General features: G+C 35.5%; 1 protein-coding gene across 1 annotated transcript; it reads right to left on the bottom strand.

Moving 5' to 3' along the window:
• Nucleotides 1-9,100: 9,100 nt before the first annotated feature.
• Nucleotides 9,101-13,339, bottom strand: LOC107717266 (uncharacterized protein C11orf57-like). Its single transcript, XM_016523948.1, has 6 exons — nucleotides 13,264-13,339; nucleotides 11,220-11,298; nucleotides 11,057-11,133; nucleotides 10,825-10,980; nucleotides 10,677-10,730; nucleotides 9,101-9,722 (listed from the first exon to the last, which is right to left on the bottom strand). The coding sequence occupies exons 1-6, from the start codon at nucleotides 13,272-13,274 to the stop codon at nucleotides 9,311-9,313; spliced, it is 789 nt and encodes a 262-aa protein (XP_016379434.1). The 5' UTR covers nucleotides 13,275-13,339; the 3' UTR covers nucleotides 9,101-9,310.
• Nucleotides 13,340-14,309: the final 970 nt, after the last annotated feature.

Raw genomic sequence — 14,309 nt, 5'->3', positions numbered from 1 at the left:
GCGATATATTGCGTCACCAAAAATTATTGAGGTCATGTACATATATTGCGCGATAAGTCGATATATTGATTATTGCGACAGTCCTAATCTTGGATGGCCTAAAGGGTGTCAATTTTAAGTAAAATTTTCATTTTTGGGTGTACTATTCCTTTAAGAGTGCAAAAAATTGTCCTAGGCCATGTGAATTGTAGCAGAGGCGCTGTATTATGCAATAAATTGTTACGGATGTTACATTTACACCTACAAGACAATGTGTTATATTTTCATTTTTACTTTTCTCTGGGTATATGAGGATACACCAGTGTCTTGGATACTCATAAATTGCATAAATTACTTCATCATGTCTGATTAGATGTTGTGCTTGAACTGTTGCTTTATAAGTACAGTCATTACCTGGAAAAGAACATTTGTTCTTTGAATTAATCCCCTTGTGCTTTCTTGTTTCCTGATGTATTGCTCAAAATATACATGGGAGAATCCTGACATGCAATTTTCTGCAATTTTACAGTTCAATTTTCATAGCTAAGATTTCATTTAGTGTATGTACAATTACCACATATATACTGATGACCTTGGAAATTAAAAAAACAAACATACGATTGTTAAAATCACAGTACATTTGCCAAACTGACATAAACACATTAACTGCAAACAGATGAACCTATCCTGGTGGATATGATGTCAGCAGTTAATTGGATGAATGTTCATCCAGTGTAAATACATTTAGCCTCACACCTCAACCACAGACATCACTGTTCGCTCGACTTCTAGACCACAGACCACCAACTTATTGTGAATAACTCATGGCTGAAGATGTGGGCTGGTGACAGGTTACAATTTAGACTGAACGGTGCTGGTGATCACCATTCAAACAGCACACGGCTGTCAGGGTCAATATTATAGATGAGTATTGTGGTCAGTTTTTGAACTGAATGAAACCTTTATTGGTACATTGTCACTTGGAGTTATTATAGTGGAAAACACCCAGAAACTATTTATGTACTGTCCTTATTCTGAATAACCTTTGCTGTTAACACTTCTTCATTGTAGATCAAATCCTGACATTCAGATGCAATGTACATGAAATGGACTGTTACTTTTAAATGACACACAGTTTTACAGTAAATCTAGCCCACTTTACAATTTCTGGTTACAAGAATGTTCTGGGAACATTAGTTTTGGTTCTCAGAATATATATATATATATATATATTGGTTAGCTAGGAAGTTTTTTTTTACTGAAATAAAGAACATTCAACTAACATTCTGTAACCATTTTGCAATTTTACAACATCATTCAAAACAATAGTTGATTGCTTTTACGCAAAAATGACCATGTTCAAATAGTTGCTATAGTCAATCTAGTTGCAACATACCGATATGAATTTAAGATCAACAAATATTATTGAGCAAATCAATTTTGCCTTTAAAACTAAATCCATATCTGGTCTCTCAACAGCACTTAAGAAACATGTTTGATATGGTCTGTTTTTTATGAAATCATCATGCAGTTCCACATTAATTTAAGCCCATGTACCATTTTTGGTCACCACAACATTCTGTGAATGTTTATTTTTTTGGTTCTTAGAGCATTTGAGGCTCTTTTTTTTTGGTTAGCCATAAAAGCCATTTTTTTAAACTTTTTTTTACAGAAACAGGAAGGATGTTCCACTAACATTCAGTTAACCATTGGGCAAACATTTTTCAACTTAACATCACAAATGATTTTTCTTTTATGAAACAACTTTTCACAAAAGATGAGCATTAGACACACAATAGTTCACACAAAGACAACCATATTCAAGTAGGCAACAACTAGTTGCTACTTGTTAAAATGAATTTAAGATCAACAACAACACCATATTCATGAACTTCTCCACACTGAAATGCTAATAACACATTGCAGAGCCTTCCAGAGCAGAGCACTTTAGTACTTTTCAATCATCCGTCAGATGATGCACATCCAACCTCTCCCTCCTATTTGCAAAGCTTATAAAAGTGCGTCGCTCTGTTTGTTTGACGTGAACTGGGAGAAGATGTGAGGAGAGACCTGAAACAGAGCAGCTGCCACAGACCAATTAGCTGGAGGCTTTCTATGCTCTTCCGAATCAATTACTGCAGTCATTTAGCAGCAGAGGAGGCAGACTATGGGCTGAGCTGACACTCGCTGACGTCAAACCTGTCGTCCCATAAGGCTCTGCAGGCGGAGGTGTGATAACAGGGATGTGAAAGTGAGGGAGGGCAGGGGGTTTACTGCTCAAATCAAAGCTTCTTGAAAGCTCTGAAAGCTGTTTTCCTCCCTGGATCATACATCCGTTTCCTCCTCCTTTTTCTGAGTATGGCATGCATTGACGTCACGCCGAAAGGCCTATCAGTGTTTAACAGAGGTGATGGAGAAGCATAGTGCCGCTGATGGGTGTTTTTGGGCCAGAATGTGCCCTGGGTTATTTTGAACTGAACACAAGGGACTGGTTGCTCAAACACCTTTTATGTTATTAAACAACACAGCAGAGTGTGATGTTTGAGGCAAAGGTCAGGCAAGTGCTGTTATGAAACCCAGGCTGTAATAAGGTTATCTGTCAGGTTCAATTTTTACTACCACTAGAAACTGCCTAACAACATGCTAAAACCCACTCAGAACTCCTTCGCAGCCACTTAGAAATGCTTTAATCACCCAGAACACACTAGCAACTGCATAGCATTATGCTAAAAACTGCTCAGAACACCTATGCTGCATCCGAAATCGAATACTTCCATACAAAAAACAGTACGCCAAAAGAGCAGTATGTCAGAATTCATAGTATTCGAAAAACAGTAGGCGAAAACTACCTGGATGACCTGCTACTTCCACCAGGATTCTGAAGGGGTGCGTTTTCCCAAAAAGCATTGTTAGCCAACTGTGGTCGCAAGTTGTCATTACCAACATAGTTCAACGATTCTGTGTTTCCCGAAACCATAGTTCAAACAAACATTTGCAAAAAGCATTGCAAACTTATGTGGTTGGAACTGTGGTTAGAAGCGCAGTTTCTTGTTAGTAAGATATGTGGAGTTAAATAAATTATAATATTGGGCACAATATGCAAGATAACATTACAATATATATCTTACATTCCATTTAAATATATATCCATTTCAATCTATATATTTTAGCTTGCCCACAGAAAGCACAGTTTTTGTAGAGTGTGCATGTGCATGAATGCGTAAGTATGACGTATCCGGAGTATGACGTAAGATGGAACCCACGATGAATCAAACATAAAAATAAAGCAAAATGACAAGGAACAAAAAATAATGAAGCAGTCATCAGCTAGTAGAAGTTATTACTCCACTACCAGCGTGTGATGTCATTAACAACCGGTATATATTGTTGAACCAATGACGGAGGTGCTGTCATGTTTGGAAAACAGTTGCATTGTACTATGGTGGCTAAGCAGTGAGTTGCATCGTTGTACGGGAAACACACTCCACTCAGAACAACCAAGCAACCGCGTTACAGCATTTAAAAAACACTTAAAACATGTAGCAACCACATAGCAACATCACCCTGGCAACAACCCACAGCATTCTACCATTGTGGCAGTGGGTTTTGCACAGTTTTCACATTTTCTTCAGAATCAGGTTAGTAACTACAATCAAATTTGAAGAAATTATATCAAGCAGCTCATAACTATGATGATGTCTGGGTCAGGTTTTCATGTGTTTGGCATTCAGCGTGTATTTATCTACATCTAATGAAGATGAATACTTGAGGATACTTGAGTAAGTTTTATTTTTCTAGTTTAGCTAGATAAATGCCTCACTTTTTGAGAGTTTTTTAAACATTGTCATTCGAGAATGCTTAATTTGAACACATCCCAACATGATAACATGCAAATTCTAGGCAGTGAAGTTGGTGAAGCCTCCAGTAGTGTCAAGAGAATCTAATTCCTTTACGTCAGGTTGCTGTGGCAACGGCAGCAGATTGACCCATGATTCACTTGGTGGCTAATTGAAGCAAAGTGTGTGAGAGGGTCAGTACAATTACTGTTGTTCTGTGAATTTTTGTGGGCAAAATCCAATCATTAAATGTGCGGTAGCAAAATAAAAATAAGTCACTTTCAAACCAAGCAACTGTACCTGTTGTGAAATCTGCGTGGGAAGCAAATCTCATGGATTCCTATTGAAATTACTTTATTTTGCCCATGAAAATTTGTCGAGCAATGGTTATGGAACAAATGGTACCACAACACGAATTCACGCAATTGGGAATTTCACGTGAGAGTGAAGAATTTCCCCAGATTTCACAACAGGTTCAGGTTGGTCATGCAAATTTATGTTGACCAACAAAAAGCTGCATGATTTGAAACTGACTTCTGTGTGAGTGGAGCTTCATACATTGCCACACTGTTGACAATGGACCTTTTTCCTACAAAATTTTGATAAAATATAGCAAATGTGACCACACCTTTAATAGTGTTTTCCTCCTTTAGTTGTTTTGGATATAAAAGAATGAATAAATATAAATATAATAAATGCCTGCCATCTTTTAATGTTGGCATGAGGAGCTATTAATAAAGCAGAATGAATGACTGATGACATAGCCAAAGTAGGTGATTCAAAATGAAACTTACTGGAGGGAATCGACACACTTCAGTACTAACTTTGAGGATGTATCATACTTCCTCTGTTTGGCCCATTTGTAATCCTCTTTAGGATATGGTCTTTTTCTAGCTATGATAAGTGATACTTATCAGCCGCCTCCAAGAACCAACCTGAATGGGATTTTATCAAACTCATGACTGGTGACTCACAGATATGATGTCAATGAAAAGCTAAAAGCCCATACACACTTCAGTGTAATCTCTACCTATATGCAATTTACACAGTGATGCACACATCTGATCCTCTGTAAACCATACCTACGTCATTTACATTATTACTACCAGACCAACAGATCATACAGATTACATTTAACTCAAAACTATAGCTCATTCTGAATAATGTGTTTTACTATTGTGAGGAATAGCCTGAAATAATTCAACCCAATTTCTGGTCCCTCTATAGAGACAAGCATCTCTACACCGTCACAATGACGTAAATATGAAGTGCTCTGCAGGCAGAACTCAATAAAGAAGGATTATTGGATTGACCTGCATGGCTAGTTCTGATGGTTAACTTGAAGAAGGAACATACCCCAAACAGATGTGTAATTGTAGAGTAATGTGAACTTATTAAAGATCAAATAAAAACATGAGATCAGTGTTCTTCCTTCTAGGCAAAATCAGAGGTTTTTTATCAACTGTGTCCAGGCTTCTACTGAACAAACAGCAAGTACTGATTCCTCAGGGGAAGATTTTGCTTTGTTGAATTTATAAAACATAAATTATTACTTTAATATCAAAAAATTATTGGGCTGACAAAATATTTAGTATTGGCTTAACATGTTCAGTTTCAGTATCATATAAGGCTGCATTTATTTGATCAAAATTACAGTAAAAACAGTAATTTTGTAAAATACTATTACAAATTAAAATAGCTTTTTTCTATTTGAATTTTAAAATGTAATTTATTCCTGTGATGCAAAGCTCAGTTTTCAGCAGCCATTAATGCAGTCTTCAGTGTCACATGATCCTTCAGAAATCATTCTAATATGCTGATTTGGTGCTCAAGAAAAAAAAACTATTACAATTACTGTTGTTCTGTGAATTTTTGTGGGCAAAATCCAATCATTAAATGTGCGGTAGCAAAATAAAAATAAGTCACTTTCAAACCAAGCAACTGTACCTGTTGTGAAATCTGCGTGGGAAGCAAATCTCATGGATTCCTATTGAAATTACTTTATTTTGCCCATGAAAATTTGTCGAACAATGGTTATGGAACAAATGGTACCACAACACGAATTCACGCAATTGGGAATTTCACGTGAGAGTGAAGGATTTCCCCAGATTTCACAACAGGTTCACGTTGGTCATGCAAATTTATGTTGACCAACAAAAAGCTGCTTGATTTGAAACTGACTTCTGTGTGAGTGGAGCTTCATACATTGCCACACTGTTGACAATGGACCTTTTTCCTACAAAATTTTGATAAAATATAGCAAATGTGACCACACCTTTAATAGTGTTTTCCTCCTTTAGTTGTTTTGGATATAAAAGAATGAATAAATATAAATATAATAAATGCCTGCCATCTTTTAATGTTGGCATGAGGAGCTATTAATAAAGCAGAATGAATGACTGATGACATAGCCAAAGTAGGTGATTCAAAATGAAACTTACTGGAGGGAATCGACACACTTCAGTACTAACTTTGAGGATGTATCATACTTCCTCTGTTTGGCCCATTTGTAATCCTCTTTAGGATATGGTCTTTTTCTAGCTATGATAAGTGATACTTATCAGCCGCCTCCAAGAACCAACCTGAATGGGATTTTATCAAACTCATGACTGGTGACTCACAGATATGATGTCAATGAAAAGCTAAAAGCCCATACACACTTCAGTGTAATCTCTACCTATATGCAATTTACACAGTGATGCACACATCTGATCCTCTGTAAACCATACCTACGTCATTTACATTATTACTACCAGACCAACAGATCATACAGATTACATTTAACTCAAAACTATAGCTCATTCTGAATAATGTGTTTTACTATTGTGAGGAATAGCCTGAAATAATTCAACCCAATTTCTGGTCCCTCTATAGAGACAAGCATCTCTACACCGTCACAATGACGTAAATATGAAGTGCTCTGCAGGCAGAACTCAATAAAGAAGGATTATTGGATTGACCTGCATGGCTAGTTCTGATGGTTAACTTGAAGAAGGAACATACCCCAAACAGATGTGTAATTGTAGAGTAATGTGAACTTATTAAAGATCAAATAAAAACATGAGATCAGTGTTCTTCCTTCTAGGCAAAATCAGAGGTTTTTTATCAACTGTGTCCAGGCTTCTACTGAACAAACAGCAAGTACTGATTCCTCAGGGGAAGATTTTGCTTTGTTGAATTTATAAAACATAAATTATTACTTTAATATCAAAAAATTATTGGGCTGACAAAATATTTAGTATTGGCTTAACATGTTCAGTTTCAGTATCATATAAGGCTGCATTTATTTGATCAAAATTACAGTAAAAACAGTAATTTTGTAAAATACTATTACAAATTAAAATAGCTTTTTTCTATTTGAATTTTAAAATGTAATTTATTCCTGTGATGCAAAGCTCAGTTTTCAGCAGCCATTAATGCAGTCTTCAGTGTCACATGATCCTTCAGAAATCATTCTAATATGCTGATTTGGTGCTCAAGAAAAAAAAACTATTTATTAGGCCTATTATCAATGTTGAAAACAGTTGTGCTGCTTAATATTTTGTGGAAACTGATACATTGTTTATAGGGTTCTTTCATGTAGAAAGCTCAAAAGAACAGTATTTATTTGAAATAGAAATCTTTTGTAACATTATAAATGTTTTTACTGTTACTTTTGATCAATTTAATGCATCCTTGCTGAATAAAACGGCAATGTACATATTTTGCTATAAATGGTTTCTCTGTGCATGATTCTTCAGGTTTTGTAAAAGCAACCTTAGAAAGGTGGTATATAAATAAAACATTATTATTAAGCTGTACAGATGACTTTTCCAACATTAAAACCCTTTCCAATTTCCGGCCTATCAAATGTCTCAACCAAACTAACATGAAAATGAACGAAAAGCAATATATTTCTCAAACTGCTTCAATTCAAAAACGACTTAATATTAATCTGTTTTTCACCTACATTAGTTTTATTTATTTATTTGTGTAATGATGGTCATTCTGGTAGTACTGATAATGCTGAAGTTATGTGAATTAAAAGAAACACACTGGTTTGGTGTCAATGAAGGGGCTCCAAATTGGACAAAAATATCATAGAAATTGGAGCAATCCCATAGATACCAAAAGGGCACAACCTTTAACGGATCAGCCCGTAATTCCCCTCAGCGAAACAAAGTCTGAACAGCGTGTTCCTCTGAGCTGCGTTAATAACCGTGTTTTACCGAAGACGCAGAACAGCTCGATCTCAACTGATGAAACCTGGCCACATTTAATTAGATTGCATTATGACGCTTGGCAGCTTGAAAGTGTTTGATGATTTTCAGAGTTGTTTTGAGTCGTAGTGGCCAGGCTGTTAGGAAAGGGCAGCGTTCATTACCATAGAGACGCAATGTTCCTCACGCCGACTGCTTGTTCACTGCGGAAGATGGCAGCCGGTGATCAGGATCACGAGTGATGGTCATCCCACACCGACACTACCGCTCGTACAACGCAACTGATGAAACCTGGCCACATTTAATTAGATTGCATTATGACGCTTGGCAGCTTGAAAGTGTTTGATGATTTTCAGAGTTGTTTTGAGTCGTAGTGGCCAGGCTGTTAGGAAAGGGCAGCGCTCATTACCATAGAGACGCAATGTTCCTCACGCCGACTGCTTGTTCACTGCGGAAGATGGCAGCCGGTGATCAGGATCACGAGTGATGGTCATCCCACACCGAAACTACCGCTCGTACAACGCACGTGGACTCCGTGGAAGTGAGCAATAACGGTCAACACTGACAAACAAGTCAACTCCTCTGAGGGGACTTTAGCTACTAATAAAAAACTGTTCTTCCAAAGTCAGCTTTAATGACATAATTACATTTATATGACATGAATGTTTGACCTTTGGCAGTTTAGTGCAAATTAATCAGTGAAAGCGGACACATTAGCAAGGGGAAGTAGCCATTATCTGTAAATGTCGGAAGTAAACAGTAGCGAAATACCATTTACTGTAGGTGTTTACAAGTAAACGTTCAAAACAAGTCATTAAACGACAATCAGGCAGCCTCGCTTTGAGATAGTGCAACAGGGCCACCTTCCGGACAACTGCCATATGACATATTCAGTTTACTCAAACGGAACACACAATTGTGTTGTCATAGCTGGCAGGTTCAAGTATACAAGTACAAGTATTTAAAAAAAAAATTCAATTCAATTTCACACGTGACAGAAGAATACCTGAGTTTTTTTTATATGACAATAAAAGTTGTTCAGTCTGACAAATAGTAAAAAAATATATATATTCAAAGATATTTTAAAATGTTTAGAAAACATACAACCTCATAAAAATTTGACAAATTCTCCGGGACGCAAACACGGTGAAAATAGCCATCAAGTGTCTGTTTGGTGAGGTATAAAGATCAAGTTAATGACTCCAGACCCATGATCAGGGTCTCCCAAATATGAATATGCACAGTTAAAAATGCGTCTACATTTAGCCTAGTCAAGCAATCAGGTAGATTGAAAAGTCAAGCATCAGAGCTCTCCTCTGATCTCTCCTCATTCGCCACTTTCCAGTTTTTCCGCTTTTTCCTTTGAGGTTCGGGCAGCGTGTCCGTTTCAGGGCAGTCTCTCTTCCTGTGCGTTCTCGTCCTTGTGTCTGAATGGCTGTCCTCTGTGTCGCTGTCCTCGGTTCTGTCTTTGTTTTTGTGCTCCTGTTTCCTACGCTTGCTTTTACCTCCCTTCCTCCTCTGTTTCCTCCTGACGGTGTCCTCCTCATCGCTGCAGGTCTCAGAGCCCGAGGCAGCTGTCTGCCTTCTCTTCTTCTCTTTTTTCTTTTTCTTCTTCTTAGAAGACTTCTTGGAAGATTTCTCTATGTCAGCGTCTAGTTTGTTCTTGTGTTTTTTCCTTCTGTGTTTACTATCACTGCAGTCTTTTTCTCTGGAATAAATGAATACAGTATTAAACAAGCAAAAATATGCTGCTAGAATATTTCATTTTTATTATTATTATTCATTATAAAATTTAATTATTAAAGAATTAAACTAATTACTTTATTATTACATTAATAATTAAATTATATTGCATGATTTAGGATTATTTAATTCTTTAGATAACAGAAGTAAACGACTTTTAAGATTAAAAAGAAAAGAGGGGTCTTTTACCTTTGTATTTAAAAGCTTTGCTACGATGGTTACATCGCAAAGCCATAAAAATAATTATTATAGATCTACATATATTTGTAAAATACATTTTAATTTAAGTTTTTACATTTTAAAATGGGGGGATGGGGGGGCAGTTAAATATTTAGTTTTTTATACAATTTAATATAATATATTAGTTTAAAATACATTTTTTCACAATGATTGTTGAACCCTCTGCTAAAGACCCCTATTGTATAAAACCCCCAGAACAATATGCTTAAAGTGCTTTAGATGGTTTCTCTGGAATAAATTAATATATAAATGGTTAAACAAGCAAAATTCCGTTGCTAGAATATTTAGATTACTCTTTAAATTATTTATTTTAAGATCAAATGAAAAATAGACTGTATAAGAGGGATCTTTAACTTTTGTATTTATACACAAAATATTGTTAATGGTAGCTACATGATTGCATAGCTATTAAAATAACCATCACTGATGTACAGTCTTGTATTTGTACAGATGTTCATTTTACATTGAATTAAATTTATTTTATTTTTATTTTATTCTAAATGTATTTTGTTTCACAAAAACTTAGGTCAAGATCAACAATAATGTAAACGTAATAATCAAGCAATAATAGACCCCCTGCAGTACCACCATGGACCATGTTAAATACCTCTGCTCTTTAAAGATCCTGCAACAATATGCTGAATATTCATTAGACAGTGGCAGGACTGCTTCTTCTTACCCATCAGAATAAATTTCCTCTGGATAAAGCTCCTTAAATCCACTGTGGCCCCACCTGAGGAGACACAACACGGCTGTGGGATCACAGGAAATACCTCAAGCATGCAAAATAATTAACGCACCACAAGAACAAAACCAACCAGCAATACCTGTCAGGATCATTGGCTTCAAACTCATACAGTTTTCGCGTCCAGTATCGTGCCTCCCTTTCATCTCTCTCAGACATCTCATCTCTCCTGTCTCCAAGCCGCTCTCGCATGGACCCCTCTGAGCCATCCAAATAACGGTCACAGTGCATGCCACCCCTAAGTGAGAATTACATATGATCACTTAAGAGAAAAAGACATCAGGAGCAATAAACAAAGGTTGTGCCATCTGTACCTGTGCTTTGGGAAATGAGCAGACAAGGTTTGTCGCTCAAGATCCCTCATTTTCCACATCTCCGATTCCTCTTGAATCTGCAGTTGGAAGTTGAATCATTACAAAGACTGATTTCAGCTGATATACAAATTCTGAAATAATGCAAATTTAAAAGTTAATATACCTTGTTATGGGCATCTGTGTGTCTGATGACATTTCGGAGCAGTACTTTACCCATAGACACCTTCGACATGATATCAAACCTTCAAAAAACATACCACAGCAGAGTTTAATGTTTCAAAAGCTCTATAATCTACACAAGACTGTTGTCTGAGAAACCAAGGACTTCATATCTATTTTGGACAGAATCGCTTTTTTTTGAAAATCCAAAAGCCAAGCAAATGAGCTGGATATGCAAAAAATAAGTGATTACCAAAATAAACATTAGCTTTGGCATGTTATTGTCATATAAACAAAACAACAGCTCTATTGACTTTTTTTATTAATTGCAAGAGAAAAAAAAAAAGAACAAGAAACAGCACTGCGTTGAAATACAATAACATGAAGGGGGGAAAAAAACAATAATACCTCAATGAGTAAGAAAAATGTCATCGTAAGCCTTAAGAAACTTGTTATCAAGGAATTTAAGAGATTTAACAATAAGCGAAATCTCAGCAAGAAAGACGTCACATCTAGGTAAAATCTTGAGAAATTTGTTTTTGTGAATAAAAAAATTTCCAATGCATCACAAAGAAATTGACAACCAGATCAAGAGCATGGTCACTGCCAGAAAAATATAGAAATATATCTTTCAGCGAAAATTTTAAATCATATTTTATAAAAGAAGATAAATAACAACTTAAGTTCTCCCAAAGAGATTTTACCTGATTGCAATAATAGAATAAATGAATTAAAGTTTCTTCCTCAACTTTGCAGAATACACATAAGATAGAGAGATAAAAAAAGAAGCAATTTGGGAATTGGTTGGATAGACATTATGCACAATCTTAAAATGTACCTCTCTTATTTTATTGTAAATGCAACATTTTTGGGAGTAACCATGCTTTCTTCCAATGAATACTATCAAAAAAATTGGTCCAGAAAAATTTACATCTAGGGGATGTATATACTGAATAATGTAACACTCCCTTTTTATATCTACTGTTACATTTTTTTTATCAAGACAAACATCCAATGAAAGTTTGGGCATAATTATTTTTCTCTCATTAAAGCAAATGTATGTTTTAAATAAATGCACATAACTTGGAGACAAACTTTTGATGACAGAATTGAAAGAACTAGCTGGCAGAGGAAGATTAATCAAAGTCATAAATTCTTCATACTCCAGTAGAGTACCATCATTTAAAAAAAAAAAAAAAAAATCCAAAACAAAAACAATACCCCTGTCATTCCACTTGTCAATAAAAAGGGAATTTCCAGGGATTAAAATATTCGAATTATTCCAAATAATTGCTTTGTTCCAAGCAAGTAAAGCTTGTTGATGAAAATGAGAGAGAGATCGGCAATTTAAAAGGGGTGAAATTACATTTTAAAAGAAAGACAACCCAATCTACGAAATATAGCACCAAATTGAGTCATTAATACAGAAACATTTTTTAACCAACTAATTCTAATTCTCAACTAATTCTTTGAAATCTAAAACTTCCAGTCCAACATCAGAACGCCTGTTAGACTAAACAGATTTCCTAATTTTATGGGACTTATTCATCCAAATAAAATTCAGTAAAAAAATTTCATATCATCAGCAATTTTGTCACTAACAAATAAAGATAAAGCGGGATGAACACAACGGTACGACCCCTCTGCTTTAGATATAACAACTCTGCCACAGAAGGGTAGAGTTCTCGTGGAAGCCAATAACTAAAGACTATTCTAGTTTATGTTATTTTAGTTGAAAAATTGAGTTGTTGGCGAGTCAGTCTATATTTAATAAGGAAAATCCCCAGGTACTTGACAGAGTCTTTAACGGGTAACGTTATATGAAGTGTTGATGATTGTTTGGTATCATAAAGACAAAATAGTTCACAAACAGCTCTACTGACATTAGTTCACTAATTGGTTTCCTCTTACGTTTTTCTACAAGCTAACACAACCGTTCAGTTAAATTAAAGGTTTATTTAGTTAAAGTACAGTCATAAAAACGAAAAAAAAAAATGGTCAAGATTAAGCAACATAGTGTTTTAAAACAGAGTAAAGGATGAACTGACCTTTCTATCATTCAATAAATTTGTAATGTAATGAGCAACGTGAAAGTAGCATCAAAAACAAGTAGATTGTGTTAACTTCCTGCGCAACCTACGCACGAGTTATTTCAAAATAAAAGTAGTGAATAAGAGAACTTTAATTTCATAATAAAAGTCATAATTATTACAGTTTTTCTGAATTGCTAAAACACATTTCTTGAAACCATCACTCAGTTTCTCAAAACCTTAAACACAAATCCAAATCTTCAAACTAAATTTCAGAGGACTTCATCTACGTCGCAGGCAGGCAACGTGGAAAAAAACCCCTCTGGTGTGGTGGATCCAGCCTTGACAAGACAGCACGTTTATATCACCACAGGCTAGTTTTTCCACCCTAACGTGTCAAGTCTTGCAATTCTACACAAGATTCTCTTCCACTTTTCTTTTGATGTTCTTTTGAACATTCCAACTGATTATGGTGGCCACAGAGAATCTGCTCAATTTAGGTTGAACTCTTTGTCCTGCCTCTGTCATTGCACACACAAGAACGTTGTCTATCACAGTAAATGAGCAACGTGAAAGTAGCATCAAAAACAAGTAGATTGTGTTAACTTCCTGCGCAACCTACGCACGAGTTATTTCAAAATAAAAGTAGTGAATAAGAGAAAACTTTAATTTCATAATAAAAGTCATAATTATTACAGTTTTTCTGAATTGCTAAAACACATTTCTTGAAACCATCACTCAGTTTCTCAAAACCTTAAACACAAATCCAAATCTTCAAACTAAATTCACAGAACCCCTGACTCAAAATCAAACAATCGCTTCAAAACCATTTAAACTGTAGGCTACTCTAAATCAAACAAAGCTTTCAAATCATACACACATTAGTCAATAATATGCACATTACAGATCATTCATTAGACACTACAATCAAAAAATGGAGAACACAGTGTCCAGGGCATGTAGTTACAAAAAAACTGTTTATTTTAGCCTATTTAGTAAATATTTTGTTATTAAACACACACACACACACACACACACACACACACACACACAGAAATCACAAG

This window comes from Sinocyclocheilus rhinocerous, unplaced genomic scaffold (assembly GCF_001515625.1).
Source record: "Sinocyclocheilus rhinocerous isolate Xijiao unplaced genomic scaffold, SAMN03320098_v1.1 scaffold1893, whole genome shotgun sequence".
In the NCBI taxonomy this organism is placed as follows: Eukaryota; Metazoa; Chordata; class Actinopteri; order Cypriniformes; family Cyprinidae; genus Sinocyclocheilus; species Sinocyclocheilus rhinocerous.
Note: the sequence above shows the minus strand (reverse complement) of the source record. Positions and strands in the feature narration are given on the sequence as shown.

Excerpts from the sequence above, each read along its gene's own strand:
- LOC107717266 (XM_016523948.1), bottom strand. Across the intron at positions 11,134-11,219 it reads ACACAGATGCCCATAACAAG|ATTCAAGAGGAATCGGAGAT; the intron begins GTATATTAACTT and ends TTCCAACTGCAG. Across the intron at positions 10,731-10,824 it reads GAAGCCAATGATCCTGACAG|GTGGGGCCACAGTGGATTTA; the intron begins GTATTGCTGGTT and ends GTGTCTCCTCAG.